General features: G+C 36.8%; 1 protein-coding gene across 5 annotated transcripts in view; it reads right to left on the bottom strand.

The window, feature by feature from the left end:
- DOCK7 (dedicator of cytokinesis 7) overlaps nucleotides 1–19,080 on the bottom strand; it is a 203,869-nt gene that overhangs the window by 39,818 nt on the left and 144,971 nt on the right. For 3 of the 5 annotated variants that reach the window (XM_044749192.2, XM_044749193.2, XM_070486407.1), the window contains exons 31-36: nucleotides 15,607–15,789; nucleotides 15,368–15,503; nucleotides 4,873–4,969; nucleotides 1,564–1,660; nucleotides 1,096–1,230; nucleotides 70–222 (exon numbers count right to left, since the gene is read on the bottom strand). In XM_044749192.2, coding sequence (XP_044605127.1) covers nucleotides 70–222; nucleotides 1,096–1,230; nucleotides 1,564–1,660; nucleotides 4,873–4,969; nucleotides 15,368–15,503; nucleotides 15,607–15,789 — 801 coding nt within the window. Of the gene's footprint in view, nucleotides 1–69; nucleotides 223–1,095; nucleotides 1,231–1,563; nucleotides 1,661–4,872; nucleotides 4,970–15,343; nucleotides 15,504–15,606; nucleotides 15,790–19,080 lie in introns of all 5 variants that reach the window. The other 2 variants (XM_044749191.2, XM_070486408.1) reach the window with 1 other exon arrangement.

Genomic DNA, 19,080 nt, shown 5'->3' on the forward strand with positions numbered 1-19,080 from the left:
CCCAAAACCAATTCGCTACCTATCTGTAGAAGTTACATTTCATTATGAATCCAGAGAGATAACACTCACGTTCCCAATCTCAAAGTTCTGTCTCATAAGGAGGTAGAGGGAGGCGCTAGCATGTGACCGTATTGTATTGATGCTACTGCTACAGTGTCGGAGGAGCCGGAGGCACAAATCAGCACACTGCTCTGTCTCTTCTTCAAACAAGAGTTCAGGGAACTGTGAGAAAACAACACCACACTGAAGTGAGGCAGTAAAAGCTCAAGGGATAAGTTAATATAGCCTGAACTAGAGATTTGTTAGTATAGACCAGGAATTAAAAGAATGGTTAATGATGTGGACCACAGAGCCAGACAGACTAGGTTTGAATACTGCTTATGCCACTGGCTAGTGTGTGACGTTGGATAAGTTATCTCATCCATAAAATGGGTCTAATAATATTATCTACCTGGGAATGTACGACAATCTTAGATCAGATAATTTGCATAAAGCAGTATAGTAACCAACATGTAATAATTCTGTAATATGTTTTTATTATTGCAAAATAGTACATATGTTATTTTCACTGGTTAAGTGTCATCAACAGCTCTGCATTCCATTTTGTAAGATGACTAAGATGTAATTGCTACTTCTATGATTTAAGAATATACATATTTCCAGGGAAAAGTGAACGCAGGAAATAAATATCTGAAGTAGCTGAACAAAAACTATGTTCTCTTCCATTCCCCATAGGATAAAGTAATTTCAACAGACTGAACTACTTATACATTGAATTCTTGATAAATCAAGTTAATCAACAAGATGAAGAGAAAACAAGAGAAGCCTCATCTTTAAAATTAGCTATTAATTTCAGGCCCTCCTCCACATCAGAACTACTATTTTTTAAGCCAGAAACTGGTTAAAGATGATCCAAATAAGAAAGAACTTCCAGAAGGCAAACAGTAGAAGAGAGGCAAAAAAAAAATCAAGGGCCTTAGGTTGTTATTAAAATTTTAACTATAGATATATTAACAATGAATGTGTCAAATGATCTTAGGCGATGTTAATAAAGAAAGCAAAGTCTGACCACATTGCAGGTACAAAAGAACCTACCTTTGAAACGAGGGCTCTCTGGGTAGCAAAACAGTGCTGTAGATAAACTGCACTTTGGTTACAGGCCATGCTGTGCAGGAGCACTTTCAGCACCCCACCGAGGATGCTCTCTTTGGATTCTGTCACAGAAACAGTCTGCAATTTAAAAATGGGTAAATAAAACAGAGATGGACCTGCAATTTGCTTAGGGCGACAGAATTTTTGAAAATAAATCTATCTTTTAAAAATAGGAAAATCACAATATAAGATCTAGGAAGACTTCAAAGAAAAGGAGCTGAGCTGTATTCAGATAAGAGAAGAACAGGGAAAAAAGAATGGATAGGATTTAAATGAGAAAAAAGAGGAGCAAAGACAAAACTTTTAGGAACTACCGATATTTAAATGTTAATTATATGGCTCAATAAATACTTTTTCCCCAACCCCAGTTTACCAAATGCATATTTAAATTCCTCTTCTTTGTGTTCTTACCTGGACAACAATTTCTAATGTATCCAAAATGATTAGGTTGGCTTCAGTAGCCAGATTTCCATCAATCAGTGCTTCATGTTCAATCTCTGCTCTTGACCTAATGCAAAATATTATATTATATTTATCTTTTAGAAAAGCCAATAGATCCATAATTCAAAAAAGACTTAAAGATGCATAGAAATAAAAACACTTGGAACCATTTTTCAATATTTGCCTAAATTTAAAATTAAAAGAGAATAATATTTTACATGTTGAAAAATGTTTTCTTATATCCTACGTTTTGTTGACCATGCCATACACATTTTCTCACTCCATCACAGTACCACAATGCCACTAAAAGCATAAATGTTTAGCTTTCAGAGATGCAGCAATCATAGGAACACACTGTTTTATTCTGAACAGCACAGACACTAGGTGGTGCTATGGGAATTCATATTTAGGGCTGGTTCATGTAAAGCAACATTCAAAACGCTTAGTATTCATCTTACCATTTCAAAGATTTTCAATATACTTATTTAGGATAAAAGTACTAATTTTTTCCTGAAGTTTCATCTAATTTATCAAAATTTTTGCATCAAAAATGATTTAACTCTTCAATCAAACTCTGGATGGCATCACTCATTAGAAACAAAACAAGTTGATGCAACAAAGTGGTTTACTTGAATCCTAGTATTTATAAAAGTAATATTTAGTGAAAATAAAAAATTTAGGAATAACTACCTATGATTTATGGGTAAAAGTGACATTTGTTTAGTAGCAATACATATATAGAAACTATACAGTACAACTAAACAGACAATACATAAACCAAAGGAAAAGTACAAGGACATTAAATGCTAATTTTTTAGGGGAACTCTCATACACTTCTGGTGGGAGTGCAACTGGTACAGCCAGTATGGAAAACGGTATGGAGATTCCTCAAAAAATTAAGAATAGATCTACCATTTGACGCAGCTATTCCACTGCTGGGTATTTATCCAACAAATATGAAAACACAAATGTGTAAAAATATATGCACTCCTATGTTCACTGCAACATTATCTACAATAGCCAAGACTTGGAAGCAACCTAGGTGCCCATCAAGGTATGAATGGATAAAGAAGATGTGTTATATATACACAATGGAATACTACTCAGCCATAAAAAAAAAACATGAAATCTTGCCATTTGCAACAACATGGATGAACCTTGACAGTATTATGCTAAACGAAATAAGCCCGGGAGAGAAAGTCAAATACCAAATGATCTCACTCATAAATAGAAGATAAAAACTGCAAACACACACACAGAGACAGAGATTGGATTGGCGGTTACCAGAAGGAAAGGGGGGAGTGAGGAGGGTGAAAGGGGTGATCCACTCATGTGTATGGTGATGGATGTAACTAGTCTTTGGGTGCTGAACATGAGCAATCTACACAGAAACTGAAATATAATGATGTACACCTGAAATTTATATAATGTTATAAACCAATGTTACCTCAAAAAAATTTTAATTAATTAATTACAAAAGAGATTGGTAAACAGAAAAAAATAAATAAATGCTAACTTTTTTCAGTTCTTACATGTCCAAATATCTGAATATTTATTACTACCAATAAAGAGAACAGTTTAAGAATTCACATTTTATAAATTAAATTTAAGGAGAAAATATAAGAGTTAGAATTAAATCAGAAAAGAAAATACATGATGTTCAGACTTACTATTCCAGCAAGATTTTGTGAAGAAACGTGATAATAAAAACATGTTTTAAGCAAAAAGAATCAGGAAAACACCCACATACAGAAAAGGCTTCCTTAAAACATCACAAGATAAGCAGAGAGAACACATTCTACAAATGCAGAAATAAAGCAATATACTACTAGGAGACCACCTGGCTGCTTCGTGATTTCTAAAAGACAAAACATAGAAAAATAATCAAAGAAATCCACTTGCACAAAGAGGAGAGCAAAGCAGACACTCAAAGCTGAAGAATTTTAATAGATTTATATAATATTCAGTATCTGCTATGTTCTGAATATTGTGTCCCCCCAAATTCCTATGTTGAAAATCTAATGCCCAAGGTAATGGTATGAAAAGCTGACCTTTGGAGGGGATTAGGTCGTCAGGGCGAAGGCCTTGTGAATGGGAGAGGTGCTTCTATAAAAAAGGCACCAGGGAGTTCGCTTGCCCTTCCCATCATGAGGAGACAGTGAGAAGTCTGTAACCCAGAAGAGGGCCTTCACCAGCCACGAAATCTGCTGGCGACATGATCTTGCACTTCCCAGCCTCCAGAACGGTGAGAAATAAATTTCTCTTGTTTGTAAGCAACCCAATGAGTGGTATTTTTGTTGTAGTAGCCTGAAGAGACTAAGACAGTTTCTGATAATTCCAAACTCTCATCTGTATGGTACAGAGTCTGGTGTTTCTTTGCTAGCACACACAGCACCTTGTTTCATGTGTTTTCTGATTTTATTGGCTGTGAGCTAATATTTCTGACGTTTATTTGTAAGAATCCTCTAAAGCCTGGACTGAAGGCAGTTCTCAGACAGGGTGAGAGATCATCCTAGTTTGCTTAAGAACAGGACTGAAGGGGTTCCCTGGGATGGGGGACATTCAGGGCTAAAATTGGCAGTACTAGGCAAACCTGAAGGAGTTGGTCACCATACTCTGAAAGTTTTTTGGGCCAATCAATCTACTTGAGGGCTAACTTACAATTGTAAATTCTTAAGAGAAAAAATTTAGCCCCTTGACTGGATGCCAAGTTTCAAGCCAAGCAATTTTACCTGAGGTCACTTGGGCAGTAAGGAGGATTTACTTCTAGCTCCCCTTACGTGGTAGGAGTAGTCCATTAGGACTCCCAGACTCATGTAAGAGCACTTTTAGTTGTTTTCAGTAGTAGGGTGAGTGAGTGTACCCAGTTTGCCTTTGTGCTAGAAAGAGAAGATGTGTAGCGTTTTGTCTTTCTTTAATCATATTTTAAGCTCCAAGGCAAAGATTAGTTTTCCAATTCTTTGTAATCCTTGAAATATTTGGTTCAGCGTGACACCCAAAATATGTTCAAAAAATAGTTGCAGAATGCATTTTCCAAGGGAGTTTGTTGGGGAAAATGGCATAACAGTTAAAACATGTAACATTTTACTTTATTATACCACATGAAAAATTCTTCTCCAAAGTCTTTTTTAATCTAAAATTTAAAAAGTAAATATAACTACTTTATCTTCAAACATGTGAATACCTAATATACATAAAATAACATTAAAATTATCATTTTCTTTCTGCATTTGAGATCCAGCAAGCCCATAAGTAACATAAAACAGAAAGTTATATTACTTGTCAAGCTTCTCAGTGTTTTGACGCCAATGGGTCATATCCTTCCTCCACCTCAGATTTTCTTGACTTCCAAAGGCACTTCCAGATGGGCTTCTCTCTGTCAAGTAAATTTGAAAACCATTTAAAAAATATTATTTTGGTTGGCCCACATACATGTATATTTGCAAACATATAAGAAATATTGCACAATGTTATTAACTTTATACATAGGCATTTTATCCTCAGTATAATGGGTAAAAACTTAGAGTGGTGCTTTTTATTAAAATTTTTCACAACATGTACAGAATAAATATATTTCCTACATGTAATATATATATATTAAAAAAACACCCTTTTGATAGGTGACATCAGTAACATGGTGGAGTGAGCTGTTCCCTTTGTCTCTCCCGCTTTGAGCTACAACTAAATGGACATTAATGGATCAGCAGAGGATGCCCACACAGCACATCAGGATGCCTGAGAGACCCGTGCTGCTATACATCTGAAGGTGGATGGATGACACCCAGGATGGAGGTGGAGATAGGTGAGCACTCTCCAGCCCCCAGGCAGCCCTGTAGACAGGTGCAACTGCTCTCCCAGGTAAAGTGCTCATAGGACTGCTGTGGCCCCAAGGGTGGAATTGTGGACACAGGTGATGTCAGCCCTGAGCCATGACATGGTCGCTTCCCTGACTGGTGGGAGAGTCCAGGGGGCCGCACAGTCCACAAGGAGCAGCTCAGGCTTGGACCCAGTTGGAGGGCCCTTCCCAGCAAGCACAAAGGCTGCCATGACCTAGGAGCAGACAGTGGCGGAAGTGCAAGCCTGGACAAACAAGCCCCCAGCTGCCTGGAATGCCCATGGTACTGCTGCAGTCCCAGAGTGGGAAGTGTGACTCGGCGGGACTGTGAGAGCAAGAGGCAGCAGCCCTGAGTCCCCACATGATCACTCTCTGGTCCAGTGGGAAAGCCCACAGTTGCACTGTGTTCCCAGGGAGTGGCTCAGGCTTGGACCCTGTTGGCGGGGGGGACCCGGCCACCAAGCACAACAGCTGGTGCAACCTAGGAGCAGAACAAGGCATATGTGCAGTCCAGAGAATGAGCTCCCAGCTGTTGCAAATGTCCACAGTACCACTGTGGCCTTGAAGGGGGAAGTAAGACTCAGTGGGACTGTGGGAGCAGGTGGCAGCAGCCCTGAACACCTGCATGATCGCTCTCTGCTCCAGTGGGAAAGCCCACAGTCGCACGTGGTCCCAGGGAGTGGCTCTGGCTTGGACCCAGTGGGGGGCCCCAGCTAGCAAGCACAACAGCTGGTGTGACTGAGGAGCAGACCTAGGAGCAGATGGTGGTGTAGCTGTGGCCAGTTGCTGCAACCACCCACAGTAACTCTGCGGCCCTGAGGCAGGGAGTGCAACTCAGCAGGACTGTGGGAGCAGGCAGCAGCAGCCTGGAGCTGCCATGTGACCGCTCTCTTGACTGGTGGGAGAGTCCACTGTCCTCCTACGGTCCCAGGCAGTGGCACTGGTTGAGACACAGTGGGAAGGCCCCGCCCACCAAAAAAACAAGCTGATACAACTTGAGACCAGACAGCAGAGCTGTGAGTGCAGGCAAACAAGCTCCCAGTTGCCATGAATGCCCATGGTACTGCTGCAGTCCTGAAGTGGAGAGAGTGTCTGGGAGGGACTGTGGGAGCAGGCAGTAGCAGACAAGAGCCCCCATATGATTGCTTTCCCATTCAGTGGGAGACCCTACAGGGTCACTGAGATCATAAGGATTGGCCCAGGCTCAGATGGGCACAGCTGATGAGGATCCTGGTGTGCCCAGATTATGCAGCTCTTGCCGCCTCCCCAGAGCGGCAGCAAGTGGAAGATTTAATCAAGTTCTGTCTCTATACAGAGGTACAAATCCATGCTGTAAAGTAGTATGAAAAGATATATTAAATCTCCAGACCAGAAGGAAAATGACAAGTACCCAGAAATCAATCCTGAAGGCACAGAAATGTATACTCTGACATAGAATTCAAATAGCTATGATACAAAAACTCAACAAGTTAAAAGAAAATACAGATACACAGTTCAATGAAATCAGGAACAAATTTAATGAACACAAGGAATTCTTCACAAAAAAGATTGAAAGTATAAAGAAGAACCAATCAGAAATGTTGGAGATAAAAAAACACAATGGGTGAGATAAAGAAAAATCTTTACTCCCTGAACAGTAGAGCTGATACCATACAGAACTAATCAGCAGTCCTGAGGACAGAAATACAGAAATGCTTCAGATGGAGGACGAGAGAGAACTAAGACTAAAAAGAAATGAAGAAATTCTTTGAGAACTAGCTGACTCAATTAGGAAATGCAATATAAGGATTATAGGTACTCCAGAGAGAGAAGAGAAGGAGAATGGAGCAGGAACCTTGTTCAAAGAAATAATAGCTGAGAACCTTCCAAACCTGGGGAAGGAGCTGGAAATACAAGCGAGAGAAGCCAAGAGATGTCCTAACAATACTGATGTAAAAGAACCCTCTCCAAGGCATATAGGTGTAAAGCTGGCAAAAGTCAATGACAAAGAAAAAATATTAAGGGCAGTAAGGCAGAGGAAAATAACCTACAAAGGAACTCTTCTCAGGCTTTCAGCGGACTTCACAGCAGAAATCTTACAGGCTAGGGGAGAGTTGGAATGATAATATTCAAAATTCTGAAAGACAAATACTTTCAGCCAAGAATATTCTATCCAGTGACAATATCCCTCAGATATGATGGAGAAATAAAAACGTTCCCAGATAAACAAATGCTAAGAGAGTTCACGCCACAAGACATACCCCTCCCCCACAAGAAAGCATACCTGATAAAAAAGGAAAGGGGTTTACAACACCCTGAGCAAGGAGATAAATAGGCAAAATCAGAAAATTGCAGCTCTCTATCAGAACAGGTTAGCAATCACTTAATTACAACACTGAAGACACAGGGAAGGAAAACACCAAAAATAAATACAAGCTTGTCATTTTATTGACAAACTGACAATACAAGATGGAATAAGATATGACAATAATAACTTAGAAGGGGAAGAGGAAACGGATGGAACCGGCTTAGTCTAAGGAAATAAGAGGCTATCAGAAAATGGACTATCTCATCTATGAGATTTTTTTATACAAACCTCATGGTAATCACTAAACAAATAATTGGAACAGAGACACTAAAGATAAATAAGGAAAAAACTACCTAACTGAATTGGTAGTACGAAAGACATGGGATGAGAAACAAAGGAAATGCAGATGAACTGGAAAATGAGTGTTAAAACGGCAGATTTAAACCCTCATATGTTAATAATCACTCTGAAAGTAAATGGATTGAGTTCTCCAATCAAAAGACACGGTTGGGGGGGCTTGCCCCATGGCCAAGTGGTTAAGTTTGTGCGCTCCACTGTAGGCGGCCCAGTGTTTCATTGGTTCGAATCCTGGGTGCGGACATGGCACCGCTCATTGAACCACGCTGAGGTGGCATCCCACATGCCACAACTAGAAGGACTCACAACTAAGAATATACAACTATGTACTTGGGGGCATTGGGGAGAAAAAGGAAAAAAAAAAAAAGACACAGAGTGGCAGGATGTATTAAAAAACAAGACCCAACAATATGCTGCCTCCAGGAAACACATCTCAGCTCCAAAGACAAACACGGGCTCAGAGTGAAGGGACGGAAGATGATAATCCAACCTAATGGTAAACAAGAGAAAGTCAGTGTTGCCATACTTATATCAGACAAAGCAGACTTCAAGATAAAACACGTAAAGAGACACAAAGAGGGGCAGTATATAATGATAAAGGGACACTCCACCAAGAAGACATAACACTTATAAATATCTATGCACCCAACACAAGAGCACCAAAGTAGATGAAGTAACTACTAACAAACCTAGGAGGAAACATTAACAACACCACAATAATAGTAGGGGACCTCAACACTCCACTCACATCAATGGACAGATCATCCAGAAAGTCAACAAAGAAACAGTGGAATTAAAAGAAAAAACAGATCGACCAGATGTACTTAACAGATATATATATATATATATATATATATATATATATAGAACACTCTATCCAAAAACAGCAGAATACATATTCTTCTGAGGAGCACATGGAACATTCTCAAGGATAGACCATATGTTAGGAACAAGGCAAGCCTCAATAAATTTAAGAAGACAGAAATCATATCAAGAATCTTTTCTGATCATAATGCTATGAAACTAGAAATCAACTACAATAAAAAAAGTGGGAAAGGGACAAAGATGTAGAGACTAAACAACATGCTACTGAACAACTAATGGATCATTGAAGAAATTAAAGGAGAAATGAAAAACATATCTGGAGACAACTGAAAATGAAAACATAGCATACTAAATCATATATAATGCAGTAAAAGTGCTCCTGAGAGGGAAATTCATTCCAAAACAGGCTCACCTTAACAAATAAGAAAAACTTCAAATAAGCAATCTCAAACTACACCTAACAGAATTAGCAAAAGAAGAACAAAAAAGCTCAAAGTCAGCAGAAGGAGGTAAATAATAAAAATTAGAGACGAAATAAATGAAATTGAAACAAAAAAGACAGTGGAAAGGATCAATGAAACAAAGAGTGGGTTCTTTGAGAAGATACATAAAACTGACAAACACTTAGCTAGACTCACTAAGAAAAAAAGAAAGAAGGCTCAAATAAACAAAATTAGAAACGAAACAGGAGAAATTACAATGGATACCACAGAAATACAAAAGATTATGAAAGAATACTATGAAAAACTATAAGCCAACAAATTGGACAATCTAGAAGAAATGGATAAATTCTTAGACTTGTACAACCTCCCAAAACCAAATCAAGAAGAAATAGAGAATCTGAATAGACCAATCACAAGTAAAGAGATTGAAACTAATCAAAAACCTCCAAAAAATAAAAGTCCAGGAACAGATGGCTTCTCTGGAGAATTCTACCAAACATTCAAAGAAGATTTAGTACCTATCCTTCTCAAACTATTCCAAAAAATTGAGGAAGATGGAACACTTCCTAACACATTCTACAAAGCCAACATCACCCTGATATCAAAGCCAGACAAAGACAACACAGAGAAGGAAAATAATGGGCCAACACGGCTGATGAACATAGATGCAAAAATCCTCAACAAACATTAGCAAACTGAATACAGCAATACATTAAAAAGATCATATGCCATGATGAAGTGGGATTTATACAAGGGACACAGGGATGGTTCAATATTCACAAATCAATCAATGTGATGCACCACATTACCAAAATGAGGAATAAAAACCATACAATCATCTCAATAGATGCAGAGAAAGCATCTGACAAGATCCAACACCCATTTATAATAAAAACTCTCAATAAAATGGGTATAGAAGGAAAGTACCCCAATGTAACATGGGCCATATAAGACAAACCCACAGCCAACATCATACTCAACAGTGAAAAACTGAAAGCCATCCCTCTGAGAACAGGAACAAGACAAGAGAGCCCACTCTAGCCACTCTTATTCAACATTGTACGGAGGTTTTGGCCAGAGCAATTAGGCAAGAAAAAGAAATAAAAGAAATCTAAATAGGCAATGAAAAAGTGAAACTCTCCTTGCTTGCAGACAACATGATTTTATATATAGAAAACCCTAAAGAATCCATTTGAAAACTATTAGAAATAATAAAAAACTACAACAAAGTTGCAGAGTGCAAAATCAACCTAAATAAATTAGTTGCATTTCTGTACTCTAATAATGAACTAACAGAAAGAGAACTCAAGAATACAATCCCATTTACAATTGCAACAAGAAGAATATAATATCTAGGAATAAATTTAACCAAGGAGGTGAAAGACCTATACAATGAAAACTGTAAGACATTACTGAAAGAAATCAATGATACACAAAGGAATGAAAAGATATTCCATGCATGTGAATTGGAAGAATAAACCTAGTTAAAATGTCCATACTACCCAAAGCAATCTTTGGGGACATATTCAATGCAACCTCAATCAGAATCCCAATGACATTCTTCATGGAAACAGAACAAAGAATCCTAAAATTCATGTGGGGCAACAAAAGACCGCAAACAGCTAAAGCAATCCTGAGAAAAAAGAACAAAGCTGGAGGAATCACAATCCCTGACTTCAAAATATACTACAAAGCTACAGTAATTAAAACAGCATGGAGCACGGTACTGGGACAAAAACAGGCACACAGATCAATGGAACAGAATTGAAAGCCCAGAAGTAAAACAACCTATCTATGGATAGCTAATCTTTGACAAAGGTGCTAAGATCACACATTAGAGAAAGACAAGTCTCTTCAATAAATGGTGTTGGGAAAACTGGATAGCCACATCCAGAAGAATGAGAGCAGACCATATCTTACGTCATACACAAAAATAAACTCAAAATGTATCACAGACTTGAAGGTAAGACCTGAAACCATACAACTCCTAGAAAAAAACACAAGTAGTACAGTCTTTGACATCAGTCTTTAAAGGATCTTTTTGAATACTATGTCTACTCCGACAAGGGAAACAAAAAAATAAACAAGTGGGACTTCACCAGACTAAAGAGCTTCTGCAAAGCAAGGGAAACCAGAATGAAAACAAAAGGACAATCCACCATCTGGGTGAAAATGTTTGCAAATCATATATCCGACAAGGGGTTAATCTCCATAATATATAAGGAACTCACACAACTAAACAACAAAAAAACAAACAACCCGATCAAATAAATGGGCAGAGGATATGAACAGACATTTCTCCAAAGGAGATATACAAACGGTCAAAAGGCACAAGAAAACTAATCATCAAACATCACTAATAATCAGGGAAATGTAAATCAAAACTGCACTAAGATATCCCCTTACACCCATGAGAATGGTTATAATCACCAAGACAAAAAATAACAAATGTTGGAGAGGATGTGGAGAAAACGGAACCGGCATACACTGCTGGTGGGAATGCAAATTGCCACTACAGAAAACAGTACAAAGATTTCTCAAAAAGTTAAAAACAGAAATACCATACGACCCAGCTATCCCACTACTGGGTACATATCTAAAGAACTTGAAATCAACAATTCAAAGTGACTTAGGCACCCCTATGTTCACTACAGCATTATTCAAAATAGCTAAGATGTGGAAGCAACCCACCTGCCCACTGACTGATGATTAGTTAAAGAAGATGTGGTATATAAATACAATAGAATACTACTCAGCCATAAAAGAAGACAAAATCATCCCATTCATAACAACACGGATGCACCTGGAAGGTATTATGCTAAGTGAAATAAGCCAGATGAAGAAAGACAAACACCATATGATTTCACTCATATGTGGAAGATACACAAAGACACAAAGAGAACAGTTTAGTGGTTACCAGGGAAGAGGATGGGGGGTGGGCACAAGGGGTGAAGGGGCACATTTATATGGTGACTGACAAATAATAATGTACAACTGAAATTTCACAATGTTGTAAACTACCATGACCTCAATAAAAAAACAAACCAAAAACCCCACACCCTTTTAAGTAAGCAAACTTTCTAATACTGATTTCCTCAAGATCTTAACCACGGCTTATAAGGCGCATAAGACCTTCTTTCCTACCACTCTCCCTCTTGCTTACACCACTACATAACTGTGTGTGTGTTCTGCATATACAGTCTCACCATATATGCTCCTGATGTAGGACCTGTGCAGTGGTCATTTTTCCTTTTACCTGATTCTTCCTTCCACAAATTCTCACTGGCCAAGCATCCATCACTAGCACAGAAAGCCCTTCCCCAACTCTCCAAACACTTCCTTTCCTCTTAATTTGCTTTGTTTCTCTCCATAGCACTCTGACCACAAGAACGTAAGCTACTTAAGAATAGAGATTGTGTTCATTTTGTCCACCACTTTATGAGCAGGGCTAACTAAGAGTCTGGTACACATTGAGAGCTGAATAAATTTTTGTTTAATAAATAAACAAAATAAGAATTCTTAATTATTTCCTTTGGTCTACAGAAGGCAGGACAAGAAGAAGACTGATGCTTTCTCCCAAGAGGTTTCTAGGAGTGAAGGCAGATTGAGTGGTATGGGCTCCTTTAAGGGGCAGCAACAATAGAACTGATTCATATAAATCCAGCATAGTGGAGAAGGCACTGAGAATTGTGGAGAAATATACATTTAAATGATGGAATTAGTCATGATTCCAGGCTTTCAACTAGAAAACTAATGCTAATTTGTTAAATATATAAGACTTTAAATTGGTTGGGAGGATGGAAAGAAAAATGAAAGTAAAAATTCAGAGTTCAAATAAAATTTTAAAGAATACTGAGAAATAAACAATTTTTTATACAATAAAAAACATGTGTCTGGATATTTCTTCTGTTTTTTCTTCCGTCCCTTCTCTCTTTACCTCTTTTTCATTTTGAAATCTGTATCTTTAAGAAACTTTGTAAAAGAAAACAAAAATAGATATGTCTATATTTATGACAGTTAATGAATATTTGTGATCTATTTAAATTTCTATCACTAACTTTTTTTTCTTAACAAAATTGTCTCTGATTTTCTTAGTGAAGAATGGCTATCATTAAGTGACCTGGCTTAAATGTCCAAATGTAAATAAAGATTATAAAGGATTAATTTTTCTAAGACAAGAAGAACTTTTTTTTTTAATTGAGATGTAATTAACATTTAACATTATTTTAGTGTCAGGTATAGAATGTGTTACAATATATGTATATATTATGAAATGATCATCACAGTAAGTCTAGTTAACATCCGTTACCACACACAGTTACAAATTTTTTTCTTATGATGAGAACTTTTAAGATCTACTCTCCTTGCGACTTTCAAACATCCACTACAGTATTATTAACTATAGACATCATGCCATACATACATCTCCAATTTTATAACTGGAAGTTTGTACCTTTTGATGCATCCCCCCGCCCTCTACCTCTGGCAAATACCAATCTGTTCTCTGTATCTATGAGTTCAGTTGTTTTTGTTTTTTTTTTAATATTCCACTCACGGAATTTCAATTCTTATATTCAAACAATGATAGCTGTCATAAGGCCACAGGTTTAAAAATGTAACAAACATATTATTAAAAGTTCCACTCTTTCCAAAAATAAACCTTAGAAAGACCTGTGGTATAATACAAAGACACTAAATTGGAAGTCAAAAGATCCTGGTTCTGTCATTTAGTTTATTATGATCTTAGGCAAGTTTTTACCTCTGTGAGTTTTATTTTCTTTATCTTAAAGATGAGAAAAATTATGCATTAGGTTTTGGTAATAATTAAATAACCTAGATAAAAGTTAATTTTTATAGTTTTTTAGATGGTTGTTGTACATAATAAATGAGTTAAGAGAAAATCCATAAGCATACTGTAAACGCTATATAACTGAAGTGAAAAAATGGTACTCTAATAATTCCATCAAAGGCAAAGACTGTGTCTTATCCATTATTAAATTCAAAACACACATAGCATATAAAAGATATTTAAGTTTACTTAAATAAACAACCACTATGCTAATGGCCTATAGAAAAGAATAATTAAAAAGTTTTCATGTAAATAGACATTCATATTTTAGTCAACAAATATATATTGAGCTGTTAACATGTGTCATGTGCACCGATGACTAAGCCACATCCCTGACGTTAAGGAGCTCTCAGCAACAATTTTATTTGTATGTCACTTTAGAATTTACGAAACGTTTACACACACAGTTGCTACAAAGACAGTAAGATCAGTTAGTTACACTACGTTTTAAATTCTCAAAACAATTAAAAGTGGATGAGGAAAAGGAAAGTGGGGAGATTAAGAAACTGGGCTAAAGTTATACAGCTAATGGGTAGCAGACCTGGGATTGGAAACAGGCCTCATATGCTACTAAACTGTTTTCTCCCCCTGATATTTGAGTTTGGTGGGCAATATCTTTGCCTTAGATACAGGGTATATTAATTCATTGTGAAAACTAGGAAACTTTTAAGGGTAAAAAGTGATGCCATAGAATGTACAATACCAAGAGTGAACCTTAATGTAAAGTGGGAATTCTGGGTGATAATGATGTCTCAGTGTAGGTTCATCAGTTTTAACAACCGTCCCACTCTGGTGAGGGATGTTGATAATGAGGGAGGCTACGCCTGTTTGGGGGCAAAGGATATATGGGAAATCTCTGTACCTTCAGCTCAATTTTACTATGAACCTACAATTGCTCTTATTTTAAAAATAAGGGATGCTATTAATAATCACACAAGGGCAACAGAAATAAACAGAATACCCAAAGTAAATCAGGAAATATATTCACCCTAGTTAAATCAGAATTCTAACTTAAATTCCTGCAGAGAAATGGGTATTCAAGGTAATTCACAGTCATATTTAAAACCATTTTTTGAAAGTGTAGAACTGTCACTGAAGACATCCAACAATGATCATTACAACATACGGTTCAAGGAAATTGAAAAAATTCTCACCAGAAGAAGATATTGTGTACGTACCAAGCTGTCCTCGGCTTCGGCGCACCATTTCTTGCCTAGCGCCTATGCTCCCAAGAATAGCTTCTTCAAGCTTTGCTCTCATATCTTTTGATTTCTTAAAGGTCAAACTATTCATTCTTTCAAACACTTTCTTTCCCTAAAATTTAAACATTACAAAAGAAAAGAAGAGGCATTGAGGACATTTTCTTTTCCACATTGTGTCCTTTCATGTTCTTTGCAATGGCGTAACGATCACTTACTTTGTACTCAAAGCAAGAAACACAGAGATAAAGTAGATCTAAGAGCCGGTTCAGCTGCAAAACTGAGAGATCTGTAAACCACTTTTGTAGAACTGTTTCATCTGCATTCTTGAGAACCCAAAGGAGACAAATCAAAAGGCTCCGACTTGATTCTGCTGAAAAGGTGGTGTGTTGCCTGCCGCTCTGAAAATAAAGAGCAGTAGAATGAGACAGACTGATCAACGGCCATTTCTTGTTTTTTGGTTGTCAGTTGTTTTCTTCTAAAAACAACAAAAATTGCTTAAAAATCAAATATTTTAAAAGAACCATTTGATTTAGACAATATTTGTATAAGTCATGTAGAAACTTAAAACTAAGGTCCTGAAGTTTAATGAACTTTTTCCTGGCAAAAGATGATTGCATTAATCTATGATAGCACTGCCAGCAGACAATAAATAAATGTAAGTAAAAAACTTAAAGAGAAAGTCTAAAAGGTTTTAGTCTTAAAAACTAAGATGTCTACCATAGAATATAAGACATGATGAAAGTAAAGGAAAAAGGCAACTGACTCACAGTGCATCAGAGCAGTGCAAGACTTGACAGTGGTGATAAATGTTCATCAGGTTAGGGAACCACTGCTTCCTGTCAAGGGCCACTGACATAACGGAGAAAGCATCAGACCCCACATAAGTCAGAGCTATGTTCATCTACAGCATGTAAGGTTAAAGTGCTATTTTCAATCTGCAATTCTGCATTAGTATATGGTATGTGAAACAGAAATGAAAACCTAAGAATAAGAACTTGTGTACAGTGCCATTTATTGGATATTTACTCTGTTCCAGTCATCATGCTATGGACTTTATATAAATTATTTCATTTAGTCCTCCAACAATATTACCAAGTAGGTTGTATCGTTCCAATTTTACAGACAAGAATACAAGATGACAATAATAATGATGATGACAAAAATAAAATTTGAAATGTGCTAGACATTACGCTAATCACTTTTTCCTATTTAACTCTCATGATTTTATCAGATGGTATCAACTAGTATGAGTTCTAGTTTACAAGTAAAGAAGCTAAAGGCTAGAGATTAAGTAATTTGCCCTAAATCATGTACCAAGAAAAGGTAAAGCCAAGATGTTAGTCCTGGTTAACCAGACTCCAAAATTTACACTCTTCACTATTATGCTACATTCTAATATTTGGTTAATAAATATGTTAAATCATAAGAAAGCAGTGGAAGGGATGCTGAGAGGAAGGAGAAAGGAAAGCTAAACATATTTAACTGTTGAGGTTATGATCTCAACAACTACCTTAATCTTCTCTCCATCCTGGATGATGATAATGAGAACAGCCAACTCTTATAGAACACTTACTCTGCAGCAGGAACTGTATTAAACACTTTATACGTATGAACTTATTTATCCCTTGCAACTATCCAAAGAGATAAATATTATTACTAACCCTACCTTACAGACAAGAGAAGTGAGACACCAAGCAGTTAAGTATTTTGCACAAGTCTTCTGTAGTAAACGGTAGGACTGGAATTCAAATGCAGTAAGTGCAGGTCCAGAGACCTCTCAGGGATGCATGCACATGTAAGTGAATTCAACTGCTTAAATTCACTTAACCCACTATGGTATACTGCCTCTGACTTGAGCACAAATAACTTTGACCCCCACTCCCAATTCCACATTCTCTCTGATAAGGAAAATGCTCCTTTATTTTAAAAGCAGGCATTCTCCATAGCTGAACTTTTAGGTATTCATAAACATATTAACTGAATTCTCAATGAGTGATTTTTTAGAAATAAATTTAAAATTATTCTGAATTTGACAAAAAGGCATACACTGACATTTCTTATACCCCCACATACACTGCCAATAACTTTCGAAGGAAGTTAGACAAACACGAGAAAGACTCAGTAATGAAAAGACGTCAGAATTTCCCCAAATAGTTCTATAGGATCAATGCAATTCCAATCAAAAATACCAGTGAGGTTTATCCTGGAAGTTGACAAATTGATTTTAAAATTTAATGGGGAAAAAGCAAAGGGCAAGAACAACCAAGACATTCTTGAGGAAGAACCAGGTAGGAATGAGGACAAATTTGCTCTACCAGATATCAACATTTACTAAAAAGTTACAATAATTAAGACAATTTGATATTGGCATATGAATAAACAGTCGAACGAAATAGAATAGAAAGGATAAAACAAAAACCTTATGCATATATGAAAATCTGATATGTAACAGAGTTGGCACTATGGATCAGTGGTAGAAGGATGGATTGTTCAATAAATGGTGTTTAAATAACTGATTTCCTGGACAAAAAAATAAAAGTAGATTCCTACCTTGTACCATTGTACAAAAAAAGTGATTCCACACAAAGAACATAAATGTAAAAGGCAAACCTTTAAAACTTTTAGAAAGAAATAGAAGAGAATATATTTATGATCTTGGGGGTAGGACAGGCTTTTTAAAATAAGACATAAAAAGCAGAAACCATAAACCACAAAAAGATGGTCACAATTGCCTACAATAAAATCAAGAATGTGTGTTCATTCAAATAAATAAATAGATTGAAAAGGCACACCATGAAGTAGTAGAAATTTGCTGCATGTAAACCAACCTGAGATTAGTATCCAGAACAGTCTTTCTCAACCAAGGTTCCATCAGAGAATTAAGCCCTACAAGAAATGATTTAGGGACTGTTTTCTCTATTCTCCCAAGGCATTAAAAAAAAAAAAGGTAATTCTGGTCTGGTATTACCAATCAACAAATCATCTCTGAAGGAAGAAACCACAATTCCAAGCCTCTTATTGTATTTACAAATAATATTGCAAATACAAAGTCTAGTACACAAAGAACCAGGCATACAAGGAAGCAAGACATCATGAGCAAAAACCAGACAACAGCAACAGGCACACGGAGACCTGAGATACTGAAATTATCAGAGACTATACAACAACCGCGCCTTCTGTGCACCCTTGTCCAAAATATGATTAAAAGTTTTGACTGGAAATTTGAGAGTACAAAGGGAAACATTTTTGGGGAAAAAAATTGAAGAAACAAATAGAATTTAGAAAACTGAAAAAATTTACACAATAGCCAAATTAAGAACTCAGTGGATTGGTTTAATATAATATCAGTTACAGGAGAGAATTAGTAAACTGGAAGACAGATCAAAAGAAACAATCTACCATGAAGCACAGGTTAACAAAAAGATGGAATACATAGAAGAACAGAGACAGAGAGGATGAAATAAAAAGGACTAACATCTGTTTAACTGGAATATGAAAAGAGAAGAAAGAATGGAGAAGAGGACATATTTGTGTAGATAATGACTGAGAATTCCACAGAACTGAAAAAAGACACTAAACCACAGATTTAGGAGCCCAAAAAACACCAAGAAGAACAAATATAAAGAAATTTAAGGGGCCGGCCCCATGGCCAAGTGGTTAAGTTCGCACACTCTGCTTCAGCGCCTCAG

Source organism: Equus asinus, chromosome 16 (assembly GCF_041296235.1).
Source record: "Equus asinus isolate D_3611 breed Donkey chromosome 16, EquAss-T2T_v2, whole genome shotgun sequence".
NCBI lineage: Eukaryota > Metazoa > Chordata > Mammalia > Perissodactyla > Equidae > Equus > Equus asinus.